Source organism: Eulemur rufifrons, chromosome 21 (genome assembly GCF_041146395.1).
Source record: "Eulemur rufifrons isolate Redbay chromosome 21, OSU_ERuf_1, whole genome shotgun sequence".
Lineage (NCBI taxonomy): Eukaryota > Metazoa > Chordata > Mammalia > Primates > Lemuridae > Eulemur > Eulemur rufifrons.
The window spans coordinates 11,163,558-11,185,159 of NC_091003.1; the positions used below are offsets into that span (position 1 = coordinate 11,163,558).

Below are 21,602 nucleotides of genomic sequence, written 5' to 3' on the forward strand. Positions count from 1 at the left end.
AGACTCTATTCACGTTTCCACCGCCCTCCAGTGTGAAGAGATAGGAGAGCAGGGGTCTGGCAGCCTTGGCTGGGTTGGGTGGGGTGGTTGTGGACAAGGCGGAACCAAAAGCAAATTTGGGTGAACCAAGCTGAGAAGATGCTGGTTCAGCGGAGCACAGTGTGTTCCTGGAAAGAGACTCTTTCCCGCACACGTTTTACTGAGCTCGGGGCAGCAGCCGTGTAGTCACCTGGGAGGGCTGCACTACAGGGGACCAAAGCAACCAAGCCCATCTTCTCTGAGCACCTTCTGGGGTGGGGCAGATCTCCCACCTTTCCCCTTCCCCGCTGTCATGAGTGTCCCTGCCCCCTGAGAGGGTGGTGGGAAGTACCTTGTGCAAGTTCTGGAGCTTCAGCGACATAGGTGAGGCGGAACTTGTTCCTCTTCCAGCTGCGGTCGTTGCTGATGAGGGAGTTGTTTGCCTTCTCGATGTTGACGTCATCCCCCACGCAGAACACATCGCAGGCTGCCTGTGGCGGGCACAGGGCTTTCAATGACATCTTTCAGCCAAGAGGGTCTCTTCTCCAATAGCGCTAAGTCATCGCATATATCCCTCCACCCACCAATACATCCATCCATCCATCCATCCTTCCTTCTTTCCTCCTCCTTTCCTTCCTTTCCTCCCTCCCTTCCTTCTTTTCACCCACCCATCCATCCATTCACCCACCCATCCATCCATTCACCCACCCATACATCCATTCACCCACCCATCCATCCACCCTTCCATCCATCCTCCCTCCCTCCTTCCCTTCATCTATCCATCCTATATTTTTTGAATGTCTTTGATATGCTGGACAGATCCTATTTTCCACTGACCCTTTAAGACCTACCTTCTACTTCACATGCAATTCTATGGTGTCATTTATTCCTAAAACCTACATGTATAGAGGTTTAACATTAAAAAAGAAAGTAAACACCTTAGAATTTCCTATCCATCTTTCTCTAAAGATTTTTAAAATTATATAAAGGCAAAATATGTCGAATGTCTGGATGCCTGTGTGGACATTTTTTTCCTGAGACAGGGTCTTGCTCTGTTGCCCAGGCTAGAGTGCAGTGGCATCATCATAGTTTACTGCAACCTCAGACTCCTGGGCTCAAGTGATCCTCCTGCCTCAGCCTCTCAAGTAGCTGGGACTACAGATGCCAGCCACCACTCCCAGCTAATTGTTTTATTTTTTGTAGAGAAAGGGTCTCACTCTTGCTTTGGTTGATCTCAAACTCCTGGTCTCAAGCGATCCTCCCACCTCAACCTTCCAAAGCGCTGGGATTACAGGCATGAGCTACTGGGCTGGCCCCTTCTCTTTCGTGATAGTTTAGGTACTGTCTCTGGCGGGTGTGGGGAGCATTACTTCTACCCCCGAGTCTCTGAGGTCCAGATTACCTTGAAGACCTTTTTGGCCCAGGTCCTGAAAGCCTCTTCCTGCCCACACAGCTCGTCCCCTTCCCTCATCTTCAGGATCCTCTCTCCTCCCAGCTCTTCCAGGAGGGTGTCCACGGCATGTCCGAAGGCGCAAAAGTGAGGGTACGCCCGTGAGCCGAGGCCGAACACGGAGAACCTGTCGAGGAGACGGGAGAAGGTCTGTGCGAGGGGACTGTGGGGTGTCTGGTGTTAGGGGCTGAATTGTGTCCCTGAAAATTCACATATTGAAGCCCTAACCTCCCGTGCAACTCTATTTGGAGATAGGACCTTTAAGAAGCTAATTCAGGTTAAATGAGGTCATAGGGGTGGGGCCCTAATTTTATAGAATTAGTGTCCTTTCAAGAAAAGGAGCTCACTATCATGCGCGCGCGCTCTCTCTCTCTCTCTCTCTCATGTCCAGCAAGAAGGTGCCTGTGTGCAGGCCAGGAACAGAGGCCTCACCAGAAACCAACCCTGCTAGCACCATGATCTTGGACTTCTACCTTTCAGAACTATGAGAAAATAAATTTTGGTCCTTTACTCAGACCATGGTATTCTGTTATGGCAGCCCGAGCAGACTAATGTATCCGGTATCTCAGAAAGGACTGTGTGTAGCTGGTGGTGGTCAGGCAACCCCAAACCTATCCATGGAAGGCTATCTTTAACCCTAAGAGCTCTCAAGGCCTCTTCTTTATTTCTTCTGGTCTCTTCTAGGTGTCAGGAGAAAATTCTAGTCGGTTCTACAGAGGACAAGCTGGAGATAGCAATGACCTGGAGCCACTGGCTGTTTCTTGTGTGTGTTTCTCTAAGCTGGACTCATCGGGGAAATCAGTCTATGTTGGCAGAAGGCTTGAGTTCAACAGGTGACACACTGGAGTAGTTTTAACTACAAAGATAATGAAACTAGAACATAGTGGTCCTCAGAGTGGACCCGTATGAACAAACAGACCAGAAGAACTTGTCATCGACACATCAAATGTTGGAGTGTCAACAGGTTCTTCTAAAAGGGGATGAAAGGGTGATAAATATTCTGGCTCCACCCCTTGTAATTCATTGAAATTAACCTGCTTCACACATCTTGTTTTTGCATAGATACCACCAAGAAAATGTTAGCGTTTGAACTAGCAGAAGTCAGGTTCATGAGATTTTTCTCTCTGTGGAGCTGGGGACACTTTGAATGGAGGACGGGGAGGGGAGGGCTGTGTCCTCGATGGGCCTTTCTGGCCTGGCTAGGTCACAGTCCTACAGATGCCTCCTGTCACATTCCCAGGGCTTGGTCTTGGCTATAGCGCTAGAGCTCTCAGGGACAGGAGCAGGCTCACAGGCAGGACGAGAACACTCCACCTCGCCACTTCTTTCCAAGGGCAGAGAGTTCTGTGGTAGACTGTCACCTCAGACAAGCCGAGGAGTGGGGCTACTTAACCTACTCCACCCAGGGTGGGGACCCTGTCCCTGAAGCTCCTTGTTAGGATGACGGGGACCAGATGGTGACAGACGGAGATGGGGGGAGGGATTGAGGGGAGGCTGGGAAGGGGCTCTCCCTCATCGGCGAGTGAACTCAGGGTGGGTCCAGGTGCCTCACCCATCACACGCAGGTGAGCATGGGTTGGCATCCGCATTCACACTCTCCCTCCTTCCTGCCCTCTGTCCCTGGGGGCCTGCAGCCTTTCCAAATACAGTGTGTGGGACTAGACAGCATGTCCCCATCATTCCTTAACCCATGATCTTCCTGGATCTGGAAACTTTACCTTCTTTTTTGCAGGATGGCAGCCTGACAGGTAGAGAGACCGTAACCATGTGTGGACTGATTGGAGGAGTGACAGGAAAGGGCACCCCTGCCCCAAGCCACCTGCCTCAGCCTCGGCTCAAGGCAGACCTGGAACCTCCTAGTACGAGTCACGCTTCGTGTGAAGCCGTTTCCCAAATCTCTGTCATTTAGGCTTGTGATGTCCACCCTATGTGACGACCACTGATGCTCTTAATTACTTATTCGTGCTCTTTAACTTGTTTTGCATTTTGACTCACTAGCTCATCAAGCCCAATGCCATGGTGGGAATGTTTGTCCCCCGCCACCCGCTGCCCAGATTCCTATGTTGAAACCTAACCACCGAGGTGATGGTATTACAAGGCGGGGACTGTGGGAGGTGGTTAGGTCATGAGGGTGGAGCCCTCCTGAATGAGATTAGTGCCCTTGTAAATCAGGCCTGGAGGAGCTAGTTCGCTCCTTCTACCCTGTGAGGACACATCTAGAAAGCACCATCTATGAAGCAGAGAGCAGGCCCTCACCAGACACTGAATTTGCCGGCACCTTCATCTTGGACTTCCCAGCCTCTAGAAGTTTCTGTTGTTTCCAAGCCACCCAGTTTATGGTATTTTGTTATAGTAGCCCAAATGGACCAAGAATCCCAATTTTTGCATTCACCAGTGCATGACGGTTCAGGTAGTTCATTCATTAATACCTGTCTCGATGGACCCAAAGACCCAGACCATAGTGACTGCTACACTCACGTTGGCACCACGATTTCCACCTTACGATTTCAAAATTCCTATTTTAAGTCTCTAAACCAGGAGTTTTTATATGTGGGGTCAGATGGCTAGGAATTTTATGCTTGCAGGCCAAGAAACAAAATTGAACCTCGTATGTAGGTACTACATAACAAGAAAGAAAAATTCCTGCACCATTTTTTAATGGATAAAATTAAAAACACAGTAATAATACTTGGGTACAATTTTTTTTTTATAATACAGGTCTACTCATGAGAAGAACAGAATTGTTTTTTGGCGAGCATAACATTTTGCTTAACTGGGGTTCCAAGGCAAGGTTTTCTATCATCAAATTAATTCCAAATGTTCATTGGTAAAAAAATCATTCTCGGCCGGGCGCGGTGGCTCACGCCTGTAATCCTAGCACTCTGGGAGGCCGAGGCGGGTGGATTGCTCAAGGTCAGGAGTTCGAGACCAGCCTGAGCGAGACCCCGTCTCTACTAAAAATAGAAAGACATTATATGGACAACTAAAAATCTATATAGAAAAAATTAGCCGGGCATAGTGGCGCATGCCTGTAGTCCCAGCTACTTGGGAGGCTGAGGCAGTAGGATCGCTTAAGCCGAGGAGTCTGAGGTTGCTGTGAGCTAAGCTGACGCCACGGCACTCACTCTAGCCTTGGCAACAAAGTGAGACTCTGTCTCAACAAAAAAAAAAAAAAAAAAAAAAAAAAAAAAAAAAAAATCATTCTCTGCTCATGGGTTATAGAAGACCAGGCTGGGATCTGGCCTGCAGGCATTTTGCCAACCCCCTGCGACGATAGATTTAATAAGGGAAAAATGGGTTTGTCGGACTCCAGAACTGATGTTTCAATGTTGAGCTCGTAAATGTACTGACGTCAAAACCCACAGAGGATGCGCCAGGCCAAGAGTGAACCCCTGATGTAAACTGTGGACTCTGGCCGATAATGACGTGTCAATGTAGGTTGGTCGGTTCTAATAAATGTACTGCTCTGGTGTGGGATGCTCAGAGTCGCAGAGACTATGGGTGTGGGGACAGGAACCCTCTGTACTTTCTGCTCATTTTTCCCCATCAACCTAAAATTGCTTTTAAAAAAATAAAGTCTATTAAAAAAAACGTACTTGTCGACACGATAGATATTTCAGTAGTAAGAGCCCAGTGGTCTGTACCGTCTAGCAAGCATTGCTCTGAGTACTGATGGAAGAGGTTCAATTAGGGAAGGGCTGAGAGATTCGTGGCCAGGTCTGGACGTTCCTCCTCCGGGGCTGCCCACATCAGCCTCGTCTCGACCACAAGTCATGAGGCCAAGGGTTTGACGCCCTCGGTTTTCTCTCTTTCCAAATACTCATTAAACCGAATACATGACTGTTGAAATATGAAATATTTGTGCACATACCTCCTAAAATTATCTCATGGTATGTGACTATGCTTTTGGAAACACAGGGATAGGCCAATATTTTTCAAATCTGGCTGCCCATCTGAGTTAATTGGGGAGAGTTAAAGGAAACAAAAGGCATGCTTGGGCCTGGTTCTAGACCAGTGACATCAGAATGTCTGGAGGTGGGGCTTGGGGGTCGTGTTGGTACATTGCAAACATCCCCGGTGACTTTGATCTGCATCCAGGGTTGAGAACCACTGAGTCATAGCAGGACTATGAAGACAGCTTCTCCAGAAGCTTCTACATAGTGCACAGTGTAGCCACTGGGAAGGGCAGCTTATTGGGCAACATCTAGAGATTAATATCCTTCAGCACAAATGAAGAGGTGAATCTTGGGCGATGATGTGTATGGGAAGAGAAGTCACAGAAAGGATCAAAAATGGCACATGGGAAACTGGGAAGTGTGCTTTCAGGGGTGGGAGGGGTCCCGGACAACCAGGATGCAGCTGGCTTGGAGACCCCTCCATACCACCAAGAGCCCACTTTGCAACTAGGTCCAGCCCCCCAGGACCCCCTGCTCTCCTGACCCCCTGCTCACCTCACATTGGCCAGGGGTCCGGCACTCTCAAAGTTGTCTCTGAGGTCGGGCCCATCGCCGGATGATTTCTGGGAGTCAGAGTAGGAAGAGACGCTATTGAATCGGACCTTGTAGCTCCTGCCAAAACCAAAGAGAGCGTGTGAGCTCTGGCTCGGAGTCCCCATCCTGAGGTCAGCACCCCTGGTGGACCTTCAAGTCACCAGTCCTGGTTCTAGGGTCTCCTCTGGTGTGCAGAGTCAAACCACCGCACTCCTATGCTATGGGCTCTTCTCTAATGCACCATCTCACCCACACCCACCACAACGATACCTGTCCATCTGCACTTGACCCTGTCTGTACTTAACAAGTTTCTGGCCACGCCTAACTCAGGAAACTCAAGACCTGCAGAGTTAAAATGATTTAATCAGTAAGAAGCCAGGAATAGAACCAACTACATTCTAAACCACTGGACTATGCTTCTTTGCTTCCCAGTTTTTAATGGGCACAAGTACCATCCTGGGATCTCGTTAACATGCAGATTCTGATTCCGTAGGTCTGGGATGGGCCTGGGATTCTGCATTTCTAACAGGCTCCCAGGAACTAGGCTCATGCTAGTCAATATGGTAGCCACCAGCGAAATGTGGCTGTTTGAATAATTAATTATCAATTAATTAACTCGAATTAAAAGGCAATGAAAAATTCTGTTCCTCACTTGCACCAGCCACGTTTCAGGTGCTCAACAGCCATGTGTGGCTACTGGCTGCTGCAGTGGACAGATAGAAACAGCTACGTGATTGTAGAAGGTTCTACCGCACAGTGTTGGGCTATTGCATTCCACATTCTCCTTCCGTACAGTTTGGGTCCTTAGACTTTTCGGGGGTCTGTCACATTTCACATTTCAAGTAAACATGAAAAATGTTCAGCACTAACGTCTGCAAGAAGTGAGATGGCATTTTTGATGAAATTGTTTTGAAAGTGAAGAACAATGTCACTGGGGTTCAAATCTCAGCATGAGAGGCACAGGAGCCTTAAGACTTAAAAAAGAAAATTCCAGTTTCTCAGTTTTCCTCTAAACTTGGTAAGTTTTGTTCTTAGACACAGCAGAACAAAGTAATGCAAAAACAAACAAAAAATCCCCCCAAGACCAAACAAACAACCAAAACCCCAAACCAAAAGCCCAAACTCAAGACAAAAACCCAACACACAAATCTGAGTACAAAAGACAAAGAAGAAAAAAAGAAGGAAAGAAAGAAATTGTGCACTCTGGCAGCAGAATTTCTGGGCTGGATGTTCTTCAAAGGTTTTGCTCCAGCATCAGGAAAGTTCTAAATATACGTAAGTGTATTTTCTGCCCTAAAATAGTCTCACATTGAGTCACTTCTCCAAATAAGCCATGCAACATATCAGGCGGTGGCTGTGTTAGTATCGGGGGAACGGTTGATGGTCGTGGGTAAAAATAACAGCACGTGCATTTGTAGGAGGCTGGGGGTTTCTCCAAATGCTTTCTTTCCTCTTTGTTGTTATCCTTCCATAGATCGTAGGCCCCAGAGGGGGGCAGGGCGGGGCTGATTTCTCCCCATTTGGCAGATGAGAAAGACTGAGGCCCACAGAGGTCAAGTGACCTGCTCAAGGTTACTTAGAGAGTTAGTGACGCAGCTCGGGTTAGAACTCAGGTCTCCTTGAGACCCCGGATGCGGCCTTGGAGGCTCGGGCATTGGGCACGCACGCACGCACCTGCACACACATGCACGCACACGTGTGCACATGCACACTCTACCTGCGCTGGCTGTCACGGGCTGCAGCCAGACCGTGGACTTCCGTGTCACCACGGGGGAGGGGAGGCCCTTTACGGGGAAAGAAACGCAAGCGTTCCGGGTACCTAGAGGGGAGAATCGATGGTGCCCTATCTCTCCCTGAAGGAGGGGTGAGGGGAAGCCTGCTGGGAGTCCACCCAGGACGGGGTGGGAGGGGAGAGGGGAAGGGAGAGTGAGGACTAAGACGCTGGAGCCGGGCGCAGCAGGAGGGCCGACCGCAAGGGACTCAGCGATCGTCCCTCCCCTGGGTATTGAACGTATGTGAGTCTGGCAACATGTTCGGGACACAAAGAAAACCAGCAGGGACTCCCTGCACGACACAGCCTCGAAGCGCCAGCGGCTACAGGATTTGATGCTCACCTTCGGAGCCAGGGATCTGCTCCGTGCGGGAGGGGACACTGAGTTGGCCTCACCGAAAGGCAGCTCAGCGTGCACACGGCATGTGTCCTATACCTTATGGGTACAGGGCACACCTGAAGCTCCGTTCAGGGTGATTTTGGTTACAGATGTTTTCCGCCTTACCAGATACCTTCGGAACACAACCTTTCCATTCAATTCCACCATGAACGTCTCTTGACTACAGGTATTTTTTATCTTATGCTCTATCTTATCTTATCTTTTAAACTCAAGCTCTACGTCAGCTGCAACCCCACTGCGAACGTCACACAGGAAAGGTGGAAGGAAAGAAGCTCCTTTCGCTGATGCTGAATGGAGGTTTCCAAGGGGGGAGAATTGTAAGAGCGATATTTGCCCAGTGCGCTTACATCTGGCTTCTGATTTGATTCTTACCAGTGAGAAAGCGAAGGCAGGAATTATAATCTCTATCCGATTGGAAAAAGAAACTGAGGCACAAGGCTGTGAAGTGACTTAGTGGGAAACCAAAATATCAGCTCCAGTGGACTGCAGAACCCCCCCTCCCCTGAGCCCAGCTAAAATCGGTCACAAAGGGACTTTAGGTCTCAACCACCACCCAGAACTCAACTGTGGAACTCTAGGTACCCAAAGTCAATGTCCAGTTACCGGGGGGTGGTGTCGGGTGACCCTGGAGGGGTCATTCACTTACTTCCTTTCCCCCTGTATGGAGTTGGGATGCCTCATTTCCATCAACGCACAGCCGAATTTCTGGGGGCCGAAAGAGACGAGTGAAACATGAAACGTGTTAGTGAATCTGCAATCGGGTCGGGCACCGAGGGTCTGGGGTCCCGGCTGGCACAGGCTGACAGTGCCCGGGAGCCGGGAAGGCAGGGGTGGCCGGGGACTCAGGCTGCGCATGCACTGCAAGGGCCACCTGTTTAAGCGACTGCAGGTATGGACCCCCCTCCCCAGCACACAACTGCCCCGTGTAGCCTTCTCTCTATGAAAACACCGTCCCTACGTCCCTCATCTGGAGCAGGGGCCACCAAGCCCATGATTGGAGCACCCATTCCAAACAAGTAGCTCACTTAGGTGACAACATTTCCACTAGGGACCAGCTAACCAGTGGACACCACTAGACTGAGAACTTAGAATTGTCCAATCTTTGCCTAACTTGGATCCTCATCGAGGACACTGGCTTGGAGGCTCTGAGAAGGTTCGCTACTGAATGGCGGGTGTAGGGAAGGGTCCCAACTGCGGCCCTTCCTTCTCCTGGATGATGGAGCCACACGCTAGGACAGGTGAGCGCTCATCTTACCTCCCCGTTCTCAGGGGGGTCTCCATTGCCAAAGGTGCTGGTGACCACCAGGACCAGAGTTTCATGTTCCAGGTGCACGATGTCATATTCTTCCATGGACATCACCTAGGTGGGCAGGGGCAAACGCACAGGGTGGGGGGGAAGAAGGAAGAAGGTGACAAGGAGAGAGAAGGAGGAGAAACACAAAGCGAGGGAGGAGCAGAAGAAGGGAGAAAGGAAACAGGCGAGTCATTCTGATCCATCTCCTTTGGAAGGAGAAGCAAGGTTCTGGGGTGTCAATATTTCAATGGGCTCAAGTGGGAAGAACTAAAAGCTTATTGGTGGTGTGGGACCTTACTATGGTCACTGTGGCCTGAAGGACTGTCGGGAGTCTGGGGCAATGGTCCAAGAGATTGGCTGCCAGTAGAGACAGCTTTTGATGGAAGTCCTTGTGCTGCTTCCAATTCATTCTTTTTTTTTTTTTTTTTTTGAGACAGAGTCTCACTCTGTTGCCCAGGCTAGAGTGAGTGCCGTGGCGTCAGCCTAGCTCACAGCAACCTCAAACTCCTGGGCTCAAGCGATCCTCCTGTCTCAGCCTCCCGAGTAGCTGGGACTACAGGCATGCACCACCATGCTCGGCTAATTTTTTCTATATATATATTTTTTTAGCTGTCCATATAATTTCTTTCTATTTTTAGTAGAGATGGGGTCTCGCTCTTGCTCAGGCTGGTCTCGAACTCCTGAGCTCAAACGATCCGCCCACCTCGGCCTCCCAGAATGCTAGGATTACAGGCGTGAGCCACCGCGCCCGGCCCAATTCATTCTTGATTCTTCCTGACCCCATTTAGGCTGGGAATGACCTGGCGGTATCTGGGCAACTCTGCTAAGCTTCCTCCCTGATCCCCCATCCTGCTGTGTGGAGCACTTGGGCCCAACAAGTCTGAGACACCTGTCTTAGGAAAAGTTTGTTGCTCTTTGTCTTATCTGAGGAACATTCCTCAAAATGGGCAGCCCAGTCTCCTGGGATGCTCCATGAAAATAAGTGGTCCATGCTCAAATACGTTTGGGAAGCATTTATGTTCTATCCGCTCCTCTTTTGGAGATTATAATACACTGTCATAGCTTAAAGGCACTGAGAAGTCCTGTAGCAAGGAAATCCATTGAACTGTATTTCACGCAGAGCTTCCCAAACTGACTTCAGAATGGTTTCTTAGTAACCCTTTAACATTTTGCTCTAGAGATAGGGATTTCATTTTGAGACTCCTGGACCCCTATAGGAGTCATGGGGACAGGGACACCGCTGTCCCCTGAGATTTATGCAAATGTGGGTATGGGAGCTCATGGGCATCTTTGGGTATACTTTCATCCACTATCAAAGGGTTCTTCTCTCGTTACTTCCCTGTGTCTCCTTCCCATCTTTATTTACCACAAGAGGCTGGGGAGCTGGCCCCTACCCACCTTGGCATCAAAGGCGTGTTTGAAGATCTCGCACAAGGTCTTGGCATAGGCTTGTGACTTGCCTGTCTCTGTGGCATAGAGGATGGTGGCTTTGACCCTCTTGGCCATAGCCTGCCCCATCAGCTTGGCTGAGAACTTGACGGCTCTGTGGGGAGACGAGGATGGAGAGGAGAAATGGGAAACGGAGAAAGGGAGAGAAGATGTCGGATTGATTGGGACTTTTGGGCAAGAACCGTGACCCGTGAAATTTAACAGGTACTTTCTTGATCTTTGATGACTCTGGGGGTCCCTCCAAGACATCCTTGAAGCCCCTGAGTTTAGGTACCATATTGACTCCTTCATTAAATCCCCCTGGAGCAATTAGTTATGAGTTAAAACAGATGGTTAGTTTTGCTAGTTTGTAATTTGACTGATGGATCCCAGTCTTAAGAAGCTTGGTCTGCCAAGCATTGCCCCAGGAGAGTCACTCATTCCTCTGTCTGCCAAATATTTGTTGAGTGCCTATGTGTCGGGCAATGTTACAGGAGCTGAAGGACTTAGACAACATAGCTATGAAGATGTAGAGGTCATGAGGCTCATATTCGTGTGTGTGTGTGTGTGTGTGTGTGTGTGTGATTGACAGACATAGAGAGAGAAATGAATCACTAATATGTCACCACGCATTGAGCTGGAAAGAATTTTAGAGCTTTACAGATTCACAAAGGAAGGGTCAGGTCTGGTTTATTCGTCATTGCACATCTGGGATCTTGCGCAGAGCCTGGTACCTAATAGGCACTAAATAAATATCTATCTAAAGACATTATGAATGTTAAAAGATGCTGCCACCGAAGCCCTGGGGAGTTTAAATGTCAACTCCATCCTCTTTCTAGCTCAACAGAGAAGCCCGAACCATTGCTCCTTCCCTCCCTGCTACCGGGCAGGGGGCGGTGGGGGTGGGGGGCAGAGAGGTCAGGGGCTCAGGAGTACCCCGGGCTTTTGAGCAAGCCTCCCTGTTCCAACACGGAATCTCGGTGTAGACAAATTGCTAATTATCCCCCACCTGGTGCTTACTGGTGGTAAATTCATTATTTTTTAGAAACAGGGCAGCCACCTACGCTGCAGGAAGACTCCGAGCTAAGGGGGAGAAACAGACAGAATAACAGGTACCAGGAGGGTTCCCTTTGAATGATTTGAGCATAGAAATGCATCTATAATTAATTCCCATTGTTACTACCCAAAACTTAATAGTGCAATTAACGTTTTAGACTTCTCCCTCCCTTCCTCCTCCAGAGACAGAACTGAACTGAAGCCAACGGTTGCCCTCCCGGAGAGCGGAGAGTGCCTGAGATATGATTGACAGGAAAGATGCCTGCTGATGTGTTCTCGCTGGGCTGGAGGGCGGGACGGGGGAGGAAGTAGAGAGAGAGGGACAGAGACCCCATGGGCCACATTAATGGAGCCAGGCTGGACTCCCTGCAAGGCCCACCCATGCCTTGCTCTGGGATCCCCAGCTTAGATGGCACCTGTCGTCCACCTAGCCATGATACATATAGAGTTCTGGACTCGAGGGGGCTGAGGAAAGAGAGTAAGTAGCTTAGTTCATACCGATCTCTCTTGCCCCAAAGTTAGCTACAAACAGCAGTCTCTGCTGAGTGGACTAGTGGGCCTCTCCTTTTTTGGGCACAAGGCTGGCATCCCCACGAAAACGTCCAGGTCAGTCCCATCCTTCCTGTTGACTGGTTCCCTGGCTGGCTAAGTGTTCTTCGGGAAAATCACTCCTCAGTAGTCTTGGGCCATAATCCCCTTCCATTTCCTCTTTGCTCAGTTAAACTTTTTTCATCTCATTCTTCAGCTCCATGGTCACCTCCTCCAGGAAGCCCTCCCTGACTTCCCAAACTCCGTGAACCATTATTATGTCCCTGAACCATTCCTCAGTGGCACCTGCCACAGCTGCCACATATACTGCATTCGTGTAACTCTTTGACAAATGAATGACTGTGAGCTTCACGAGAGCAAGGACCACATTTGTCTAGCTTGCCATGACGTCCGTGGGGCCTCACATGGTGCCTGTCACAGAGAGGCACTCAGCACTTACTTGTTGGCTAAATGAATGAATGATTTAGTAAATGAGTGGGTGAAGTTAGGGTTCAGCCCCGGACCAGGGTGCTCTCTAGGCAACGGTGTCCTGGAGCTGACATCCCTACTCTGGGTTCAGTGATTCTGTCGGTAACTGAAAATTGGCCACAGTGGGGGAATATTTACACCATGGAAATCGGCAAACATTGCAAATCAAGGCATTCCTGTTCCTGTTGTTAGGAGAGCTGGTTCACCGACATGTCCCTGCCTCTGGGACAAAAGTCTAGGAAATGGGGCCAAGGAAAGTGGGATTGGGAAGAAGAGGAGCTGAGGGCAACATTCGAATCTCAGATTCAGGCATATGGCGGCTGGAGAAAACGGAGCAATCACATCCTCCGAGAGGTCGCAGGGTGCAAGCATCTGCCCAGCTTCCTTTCTGGGCCTCTCTGAGTTTGTGGGCACGTCCCCCCCTCCCCCGCAGGAGACTCACTCCGCCAGCTTCTTGAAGCCGATGGCTCGCCGCTTTGTGGGGGTCCCGTTGGTGCCTTTCCAGACGTGGGTGTTCCAAGGATCAGGCTGCGCAGAGAGGAGAGGATGCTGGTCACTGTGGTCAGAGCATCTGCCTCCTCCCGGGGACGCTCAGGGCTGCCTGGGGCCTGGGGGTGCCCAACCCACTGCCCTTGAAGGGAGGGATTCTGCCGGCGGCCGGTCCAGCCCCTGCACTGCCCTGCTAGCCGCTCCTGCTCCGCCCCTACACCCTCTTCCTGCGACCCCTGACGACGCAGTCGTCTCTGCTGGTCTTGCAGCTAGACCTGTGCTGTCTGCTATGGCAGCCACCAGCCACACGCAGCCACTGAGTGTCAAAGTGCTCTCCTGGAAAGAACTAAACGAACTGAATGAACACACACGCTGGATGCGGAAGACTTAGCAACAGGAAGCGGCAGGGAGGGGGCGGGACCTGGTACTCGAAGGAGGGGGTGAGCCGGTAGTTGAGCATCTCCTGGTGGAACACGGGCGTGATGCTGCCGGACATGGGTGGCACGATCCACACCCAGTCGGCCGGGCAGCCCCCCCGGCAGCGGTACTCGTTCTCCATGTGCTTGATGAAGGACTCGGTGGCAGAGTGGTGGTCAACGATGGTCACTTTGTCACTCTGTGGGAGGAGAGGGGACAAGGAGTCAGGAGGTAAGAGAAGCTGAGGTTTTGGGGACCCCGTTCTCATAGAGCAGCGTTTCCCAAAGGGCGGTGGTCCCGGAGACGATAAGCCGAGTAATGGACCCAGGAGAGAGTCCCCATTTGGTGCCAACGTGTCTTTAACACCTTTCTTGTCAATCTTACCAGTCTTTCCCCCTCCCGTCGTCCCCCCATCGTTTTTTAAGAAGAGAGAAGAGCCTCAGGCAGTATCTAGCTAGAATCGAACAACTTTGTTTTCTTTGCCTTTGCTCGTTTATTTATTTAACATTACAATTACCTTTTGTTTATGTCAACCAATTCTGGCTCTCCATTTAGGGTCCTGATATCAAATCCTCTTAAAATGCAGATTTTTAAGTAATAAAGATGAGTTGCTTAAAAACTAAAACGAGTAAATCACAGCAGAGGTGGGGGTAGACAGGATGTCTGGGTACGGGGGCGCAGGGCCCTGCTCTGGTTGGCAGGTTGGAATTTACATCTTGTCTAACCCATGATTTCTCCCTCTGCCCACAAAACCTCGCGCCCTGCCTGCATTTTTCTCTTTTCCATATTCATCTCACTCATATCCCTGCTGTCTGTGGTTTGCCAGCCCACGTACCAGTCTCCCAGCACACAAGCCACGCTCCTCAAACCTCTCTTCCTCCGTGGTTAAGGAAGAAGGGACGTGGCCTCCTTTCCTCTTGTCCCGTCTGAACTCGTCCCTTGCCTTTGATTTCCTTTATTGTACCCGTCCTCCCCACACCTGACACGGGGACCTATGGCTTCTGATCATCTCTAGCCATGGCTCGATTTAACACGTCCATTCTGCCAACTGTGTGTGCCTGGCATGTGCGACTCTGGGGGTCCAGCTGCCTAGACCGGAAGCCCCCAAAGGACAAAGACAGTCTCTATGACAGTGACCTCTACTCTCTAGGTTGCCTGGTTTGCCCAGGAGAATCTTGGTTTATTCCCTACTGTCCTGGCATAATTACTATAATTATTAATAATGTCCTCCTCCTTCCAAAGTATCGTGGTTAAGCTGATCAATTTCGTAGCCATCCTGCTATAATACTGTTTGCTGCAGAGCCACGTGCATTTAGGGGCCTATGTGTTTCTGACAATGACGGTGAGTATTTGTCTCCGGTACGTGATCATCTGAGTCCCTAAGAGATGACAAGACACACAGGATGCTCTGTTATCTCAATTCTAAGAACCCTAAACAACAAGTCACAACACCCCACCCTCATGTGTTCATCTCTTCACCAAATGGTCCCCACCCGAGAGCCACACCGGACAGGAGGGAGACCCCGCTCGTGGACGGAATCTCCCCAAAGGCGGTTTCCGGACGTGCGGTCTCTCGCCCGTCTGCACCGAGGCTCGGAAAGGTTTCAGCTCCCGTTTGCGGAGTGGCCCCGGTGGCGAGGGCCCGGCGCTACCTGGAAGCTGTAGAGGACGGCAATGTTGATCTCCACCAGCGCCTGGTCCTTCCACAGGGAGGACGTCTTCCTCGTGTCTAAATCCATCTTCTTGGCCACTTCCTGAAAGCGCAAGGAAACACACACTCACAGGCTGGGGCACCTCTGGGTTTCAGATGAAAGAAGGACAGGACTAGTGTCCTTCATTAATTTCTTAATTAGTTAATCAGCTCATTCACAGACAATTAACTCACTCACTCACTTAAAGGCTGTTTTTATTGAGGCCCGACTGGCAGCAGGAAACTAGAGACTTGGCTGGTCCTTTAATTATTAAGCTTATGCGCTAATGGATGGGAGAGACAGTTCATATTGTGACACGTGCTAATTCCTGGGAAGGGATTAAGACAAGGAAATGGGATGGAGAGGAATGTGGGGGCTGGGGTCATGTGGGCAGGGAGGTCAGGGAAGGCCACTGCATACAAGGTGGGACCTAAGTGATGAGAAGACATTTGCAGATTGGGGAGGCAAATGTTCCATACAGAGAAAACAGCAAGTGCAAAGGCCCTGGGGTGCGGTCAGGCTTGGGCCGTGTGAGACACAGAAAGGCCAGTGGGTTTGGAGGGTGGTGAGGCAGGACTGGATGATGTAGGACCTTGAAGGGCGTGCCAAGGAGTCAGGATTTTATTCCAGATGTGATGGGATGGGGTCTTTGGAGCATTTTAAGAAGAGATGTAGGTCCGCGAGTGACATCATCTGCTTCCTAGTACGAAGATCTCCGCATCCATCCTACTCCACCCCGGGAAGGGATATTACTTATCATCATGGGTGCTTTGAGCTCATGGGGACACCTGTTGGACCCCTTCTGACAGATGGGGAAACTGAGTCATACAGAGGTGCCTGGACTTGTCCAAGGTCCACAGAGCCAGTTGGCCTTGGATTTGGAGCCCAGGAAGATGTTTAACGTCTAAGACTCGTGAGCGACTCCCCATCAAGCCGATGCCTTTGGCAAAGTTACTCGCAAAAAACAACTCATGACATGCATGTTACAGCGAAGGCAGGAGCAGGAGTTGGTGTCAGGAGCAGGGAAGACCCAGTAGCAAATGCATTAATTAAAGTCCCACTTTTCACTTCCTCTGTCAATACCAGTCACCAGTGGGAACCGAGGTCTCATTACAGAGCTCGAATACAGCAATTTCTTAGGTTTGAGCAAATTTCTTCCCGGCCCCAGCTGTCAGCATTTGTACATAATGGCAGTTGGGATTGGAGGGCTGGGGTGGGAGAGAGTCTCATTTAGGTTACCCGGTAACTACTCTTTGCAACTGAAATGTAAGCAGAGATCAGAACACAGACTTATTAATTCACTCTTTGAGGCCGAGGCGTTAGGATCTGTTTGGGGTCTCTATGAGTGACACATTGGCAAAAAGTAAGAAATTTGATGCCGCTTTACATAAATACATATAAAACTCGGGTTAGTTTATGACAGAGGAAAGTATGTACAGCCAGTCATGCTGTTATTGTTATTCTATTTTGGTTAAAAGAATAGAAATTAATTGCAGGGAAAAAAAACCCTCTATGACTTAAAAAAAAAAAAATCCTCAAATGCAACTTGAGCCATGCTCATGGAAATTGCCTCAAATGTCTTTTCCTTTTCCAGAAGTTTGCACGGATCAGTGGCTACCTGGTAAAAGCTCCCAGGGAGCTTTGCACAATGCTGATGCCCAGGCCATACCCGAGAGCGATGACATCAGAACCCCAGGGAGTGTGACTCAGGCATCATAAAGCTCCCCAGGTGCCACCAGTGTGCAGCAAGGCTGAGGGTCCCTTGCGTCTATTTTCCAGGCTGACACAAGTGGATTTTAACAATATAAACCTAACGCTTGGTTCTGAGTTCTAATCTTGTCTCTGGGGCTATTTACTGTGTGACATAGGCCCAGCGCTTAACTTCTCTGTTTCTTGGCGCCCTCTTTTGAAACAATGCCAACAGCAGCAGACTGTTGTCAGAGACATTTGCTGACAAAAACACAGCAATCATCGCGCTTTCACCCAAGCTGAGCTTCAGGAAGCTCCGCTCCAGCACTTTCGAGTAGATAAGGATGACTCAGCCCGGGGAGGGAATCAGACCCTCCGCCGAGAAATGCTTAGAGTGGGGAACCACTGCCAGCCCTCCTCCTTTGCCTTTCAGAAAAGAGACTCACTATGTCCCGAGTTTGTGGGTCATCCTCAAACTCTTCTAACGAGGTTTCACACAGAGAGGCAGTGCAGCACAGTGGCTATGAACTTGGGCCATAAAGCCAGACGGGGCTCACATCCCAGCCCTGCTGCCAGCTAGCTGTGTGACCTTGAGCTTGTCACTTGATGCCTGCAAAGACCTCAGTTTTTTTCATCTGTGAAAGGGGGATTATACCTTGAGGTTATGGTAAGGATTAAATGAGCACATAATATATGCAAAGTGCTTTAAACAATGTTAGCACATAGTACATGCTATGTGTGTCTTTGCTGTTATTTTCATCACTATTAAAGAAAGACACAGATGCCTCTGGAATTTCCAGGGGTTCGCCAGGATTGCAATTCCGATCTAACCCCTTCAAATTTCCGAGCTCCAAAGCTCAGCTGTGGGGAAGGACTGCTGAGCCAGCACCCTCTGTCTTATGCTTTCCTCTTGGTGTGACCAGGGTGGGACCTCACCTCCAGGATGTTGTAGCGGGAATTGTCACAGTAATCGCGGACGCCGATCTCCGTGCCCATGTACCAGCCGCTGAAGGGGCAGGCGCTGAATTCCAGGCCGCCGATCTCCAGAAGCATGTTGGACACAGCGGGCAGGCCGTACCACTTCAGCCCCAGGTCCTTGAACCACTCGAACCTGTGGAGAAAACGCAGCCCAGCTCATCACGAGACAGGCGTCTCACGGGCAGACACGTGAGCAGAGAACCTTAGTCTGGGGATGCTGAAACGCCAAGGGCTGACTGTGTTGAAATCTCATTCCTGGAACCCCCAACAGAGCTGTGGAATCACGGGTTCTACAGCCAGGGCCTGAGAACATGTATTTTAATCATGTTTCCCAGATGTTCCAGATGGACGTCCAGGCCTGAAAACCACTCCCCTGGGCTTCTGTTTCTCTCCCAACTCCACCCTGAAAAGTGAATCCAGGAGAAAGGGTGGGAACCTCGCTCTCCCCCAACCTGCTGAGCTCCTTCCTACCTCAGGGCCTTTGCACAGGCAGTTCCTACCTCCTGGGAGCTTCTCCCTCCCTGCTGTGCTTCCAGCTCGGACCCGTACTTGGATTCTCAGCTAAAATGATGCTTACTCTGAGAAGCCTCTCCTGGCGCCAAGTTGGCTCAGATGATTTCATGCTTCAGGGTACCACAAATTTTACTTGCAGCACTTCATTGCAATTAAGTAGTTATTTGAGTAATCGTGCGTGTAAGAGCTTTTCCTCCTTGAGATCACGAGCATTTTGGAGGCAGTGGCCAAGTCAGGCCCTAAAGCTAGCACAATGCTCGGCCTGGGGACGATAAACTATGCTGAACAAGACGATGAATGAAGGAATAAATGCACGTTAAGTTTTACTGAAGAGACTGGGTGAGTTCCCAGATATCAGGCGGTGTCAGAGCCCCAGGACACTGGCTCCCTCTCCAGGGCTGACACTTGGGTTGAGGCATGGGAGACCAGCCCTGGGTGCAAAAATTTAAGAGGAGGGGTGCACCAAAAACTCAATAATCGTGATCAATGCTGTTATTTATTTATGCAATATTTTAAATTAATGCAACATTTAAAAAAATCAAACTTAATGCTCTATATGTATGTACACATATATAGGATGAACCAAATATCAACAATTTTAATAAAGACAGAAGCCACCCTGCACTGCATGACTCACTTCCCGTGTCTGACCGTAATCTCAGTCCTGAGCTGGATCCCGCCTTTAATGCAAATGTTGATATATTGTTCATCATGGTTTTTTTTTTCTTTTTAAGAAAAATTAACTTTGAGACCCAACATTATAAATCTACTAGAAGAAAATATAGGGGAAGTGCTTCAGGGCATTGGTATGGGAAGAGATTTTATGAATAAGATCTCAAAGGCACAGGCAACAATAGCAAAAATAAACAAATGGGATCATATCAAACTAAAAACCTTCTGCACAACAAGGAAACAATCAACAGAGCGAAAAGATAACCAACAGAACGGGAGCAAATATTTGCAAACTATTAATCTGACAGGGTATTAATATCTAGAATAGAAAAGAAACTTAAACATCTCAATAGCAAAAAAAAAAAAATCTGATTAAAAATGGGTAAATGACTTGAACAGATATTTCTCAAAAGAGGACATACATGAAAAAGATACTCAATATCACTAATGATCAGGGAACTGCAAATCAAAACCTTAGTTTTGCAAAATCTCACCCTAGTTAGGATAGCAATTATCAAAGAGATAAAAAGTAACAACTCCTGGCAGGATACCGAGATAAGGGAGCTCTTACACGCTGTTGGTAGGAATGTGAACTGGTACAGCTGGTATAGAGGCTGCTCAAAAAGCTACAAACAGAATGGCCACATGATCCAGTAGTCCCACTACTGGGCGTTCATCCAAAGGAAAGGAAATCAGTATATTGAAGAGACATCAGCACCGCCATGTTCATTGCAGCACTATTCACAATAGCCAAGATACGGAATCAACCTAAGTGTCCAACAACAGATGAATGGATAAAGAAAACGTGGTGTATATACACAGGGGAATACTATTCAGCCACAAAAAAGAATGAACTCCCATCATTTGTGGCCACACGGATGGAACGGGAGGACATTATGTTAAGTGAACTAAGCCAGGAACGGAAAGTGAAACACCGCATGTTCTCACTCATATGTGCAAGCTAAAAAAAGTTGATCTCGTGGAAATAAAAAGTAGAACAATACTCTGGTTTCTCTTCAGATCTTATAAATCTTTTGGCTTTTACTAAAGATTTTCAAGGAGATAAACAATTCTGAGTGTTAACCCAATTTTTTGAGGCCTTGTGTGTGCAGGTCTAGTAAAAAGAGAAAAAATATATATAAAAAGAAGTAAAAAGTAGAACAGAGGATACTAGAGGCTGGGAAGGGGAGGGGGAGGAGAGAGCTGGGGCGAGATTTGTTAAAGAATACAGTATTACAGCTAGATAGGAATAAGTTCTAGTGTTCTATAGCACGGCAGGCAGGATACCTACAGTTAACAATAATATAGGGTTTCAAATAGCTAGAAGGAGAATACTGAATATTCCCCAGTACAAGGAAAGGATAAATGTTTGAGACGATACTAATTATCCTCATCTGATCACTATACATGATATGTCCTGAACCATCACTAGGTACCTCATGAATACGTGCAATTGTGTGTCAATTAAAAAATGAAAACAAAATGCATTAACTTTGATTTTTAAAAACATTGCATTCACATATTATTTATCTCAAGCATTATTGAGTATTTTGGCAACCCCCCTCTATTTTGTGCAATACTAGGTTTGAGTCTAGCGCCTCCCTGTGGTCGTTCTTCAGTCTCAAAGGCCAAATGCTGCTCGCGTTGCTGGCCTCAGCTCTGGCAGCAACTTCCCGGCTGCAAATTCCTTTTGAACTTGATCCACAACAGGTCCCATAGGGTTTTAAATAGTTCCCTCTATTGAAAACTTGTGCCCACAACAGGACAGTAGGTCCTTGTGCTCTTCCAACCCTTAGGGCTAGAAAAAGGGCAGGTCCTTGTCAATCACTTAGGAATGAGCAGAGGAGGAAAGGGTATGTATGATTTAGAAGGGACAGTGGTCCCAAGGCTGGTCAGGGAGGACTTACTGGTCTTTGACTGAGCCCACTTTGCCCAAGACCTGCAGTGAGGACAGGAATCGAGCCCCCCTTCCAGCCTCTGTCTGGGCTGGAGAGAGAGCCAGGGGTCGGGGGACGGTGATGGGCAGAGAGGGGCACTGGGAACCCCCCCACTGCCCCCAACCCATGTGGGTCCCTCTTACTTGGGGTGCCTGATGGGGACTTCCAACACCAGCTCGGGAGGAATCTGGAAGAGCTCAGGGTCGTTGCCGTTGGCCTGGAGCAGGAGCGGCAGGACGTCGAAGCGGCCTCTTGGGGGCTTCCAGCCCTGCTGCACGCAAATCTGCAACCA

At 49.1% G+C, this 21,602-nt stretch overlaps 1 protein-coding gene and 1 non-coding gene across 2 annotated transcripts in view; one reads left to right on the forward strand and one right to left on the reverse strand.

The window, feature by feature from the left end:
* The window catches only part of NOS1 (nitric oxide synthase 1), a 71,738-nt gene that overhangs the window by 15,598 nt on the left and 34,538 nt on the right, over window positions 1–21,602 (reverse strand). Inside the window, exons 8-19 of the mRNA XM_069497505.1 lie at window positions 21,454–21,593; window positions 18,147–18,321; window positions 15,483–15,584; window positions 13,835–14,029; window positions 13,367–13,452; window positions 10,822–10,966; window positions 9,385–9,489; window positions 8,776–8,834; window positions 7,676–7,777; window positions 5,920–6,036; window positions 1,421–1,595; window positions 371–509 (exon numbers count right to left, since the gene is read on the reverse strand). Coding sequence (XP_069353606.1) covers window positions 371–509; window positions 1,421–1,595; window positions 5,920–6,036; window positions 7,676–7,777; window positions 8,776–8,834; window positions 9,385–9,489; window positions 10,822–10,966; window positions 13,367–13,452; window positions 13,835–14,029; window positions 15,483–15,584; window positions 18,147–18,321; window positions 21,454–21,593 — 1,540 coding nt within the window. The remainder of the gene's footprint in view (window positions 1–370; window positions 510–1,420; window positions 1,596–5,919; window positions 6,037–7,675; window positions 7,778–8,775; window positions 8,835–9,384; window positions 9,490–10,821; window positions 10,967–13,366; window positions 13,453–13,834; window positions 14,030–15,482; window positions 15,585–18,146; window positions 18,322–21,453; window positions 21,594–21,602) is intronic.
* LOC138401984 (U5 spliceosomal RNA) lies at window positions 20,374–20,489 on the forward strand. Its single transcript, XR_011236578.1, has one exon. It is a non-coding gene; the product is annotated as a U5 spliceosomal RNA (small nuclear RNA).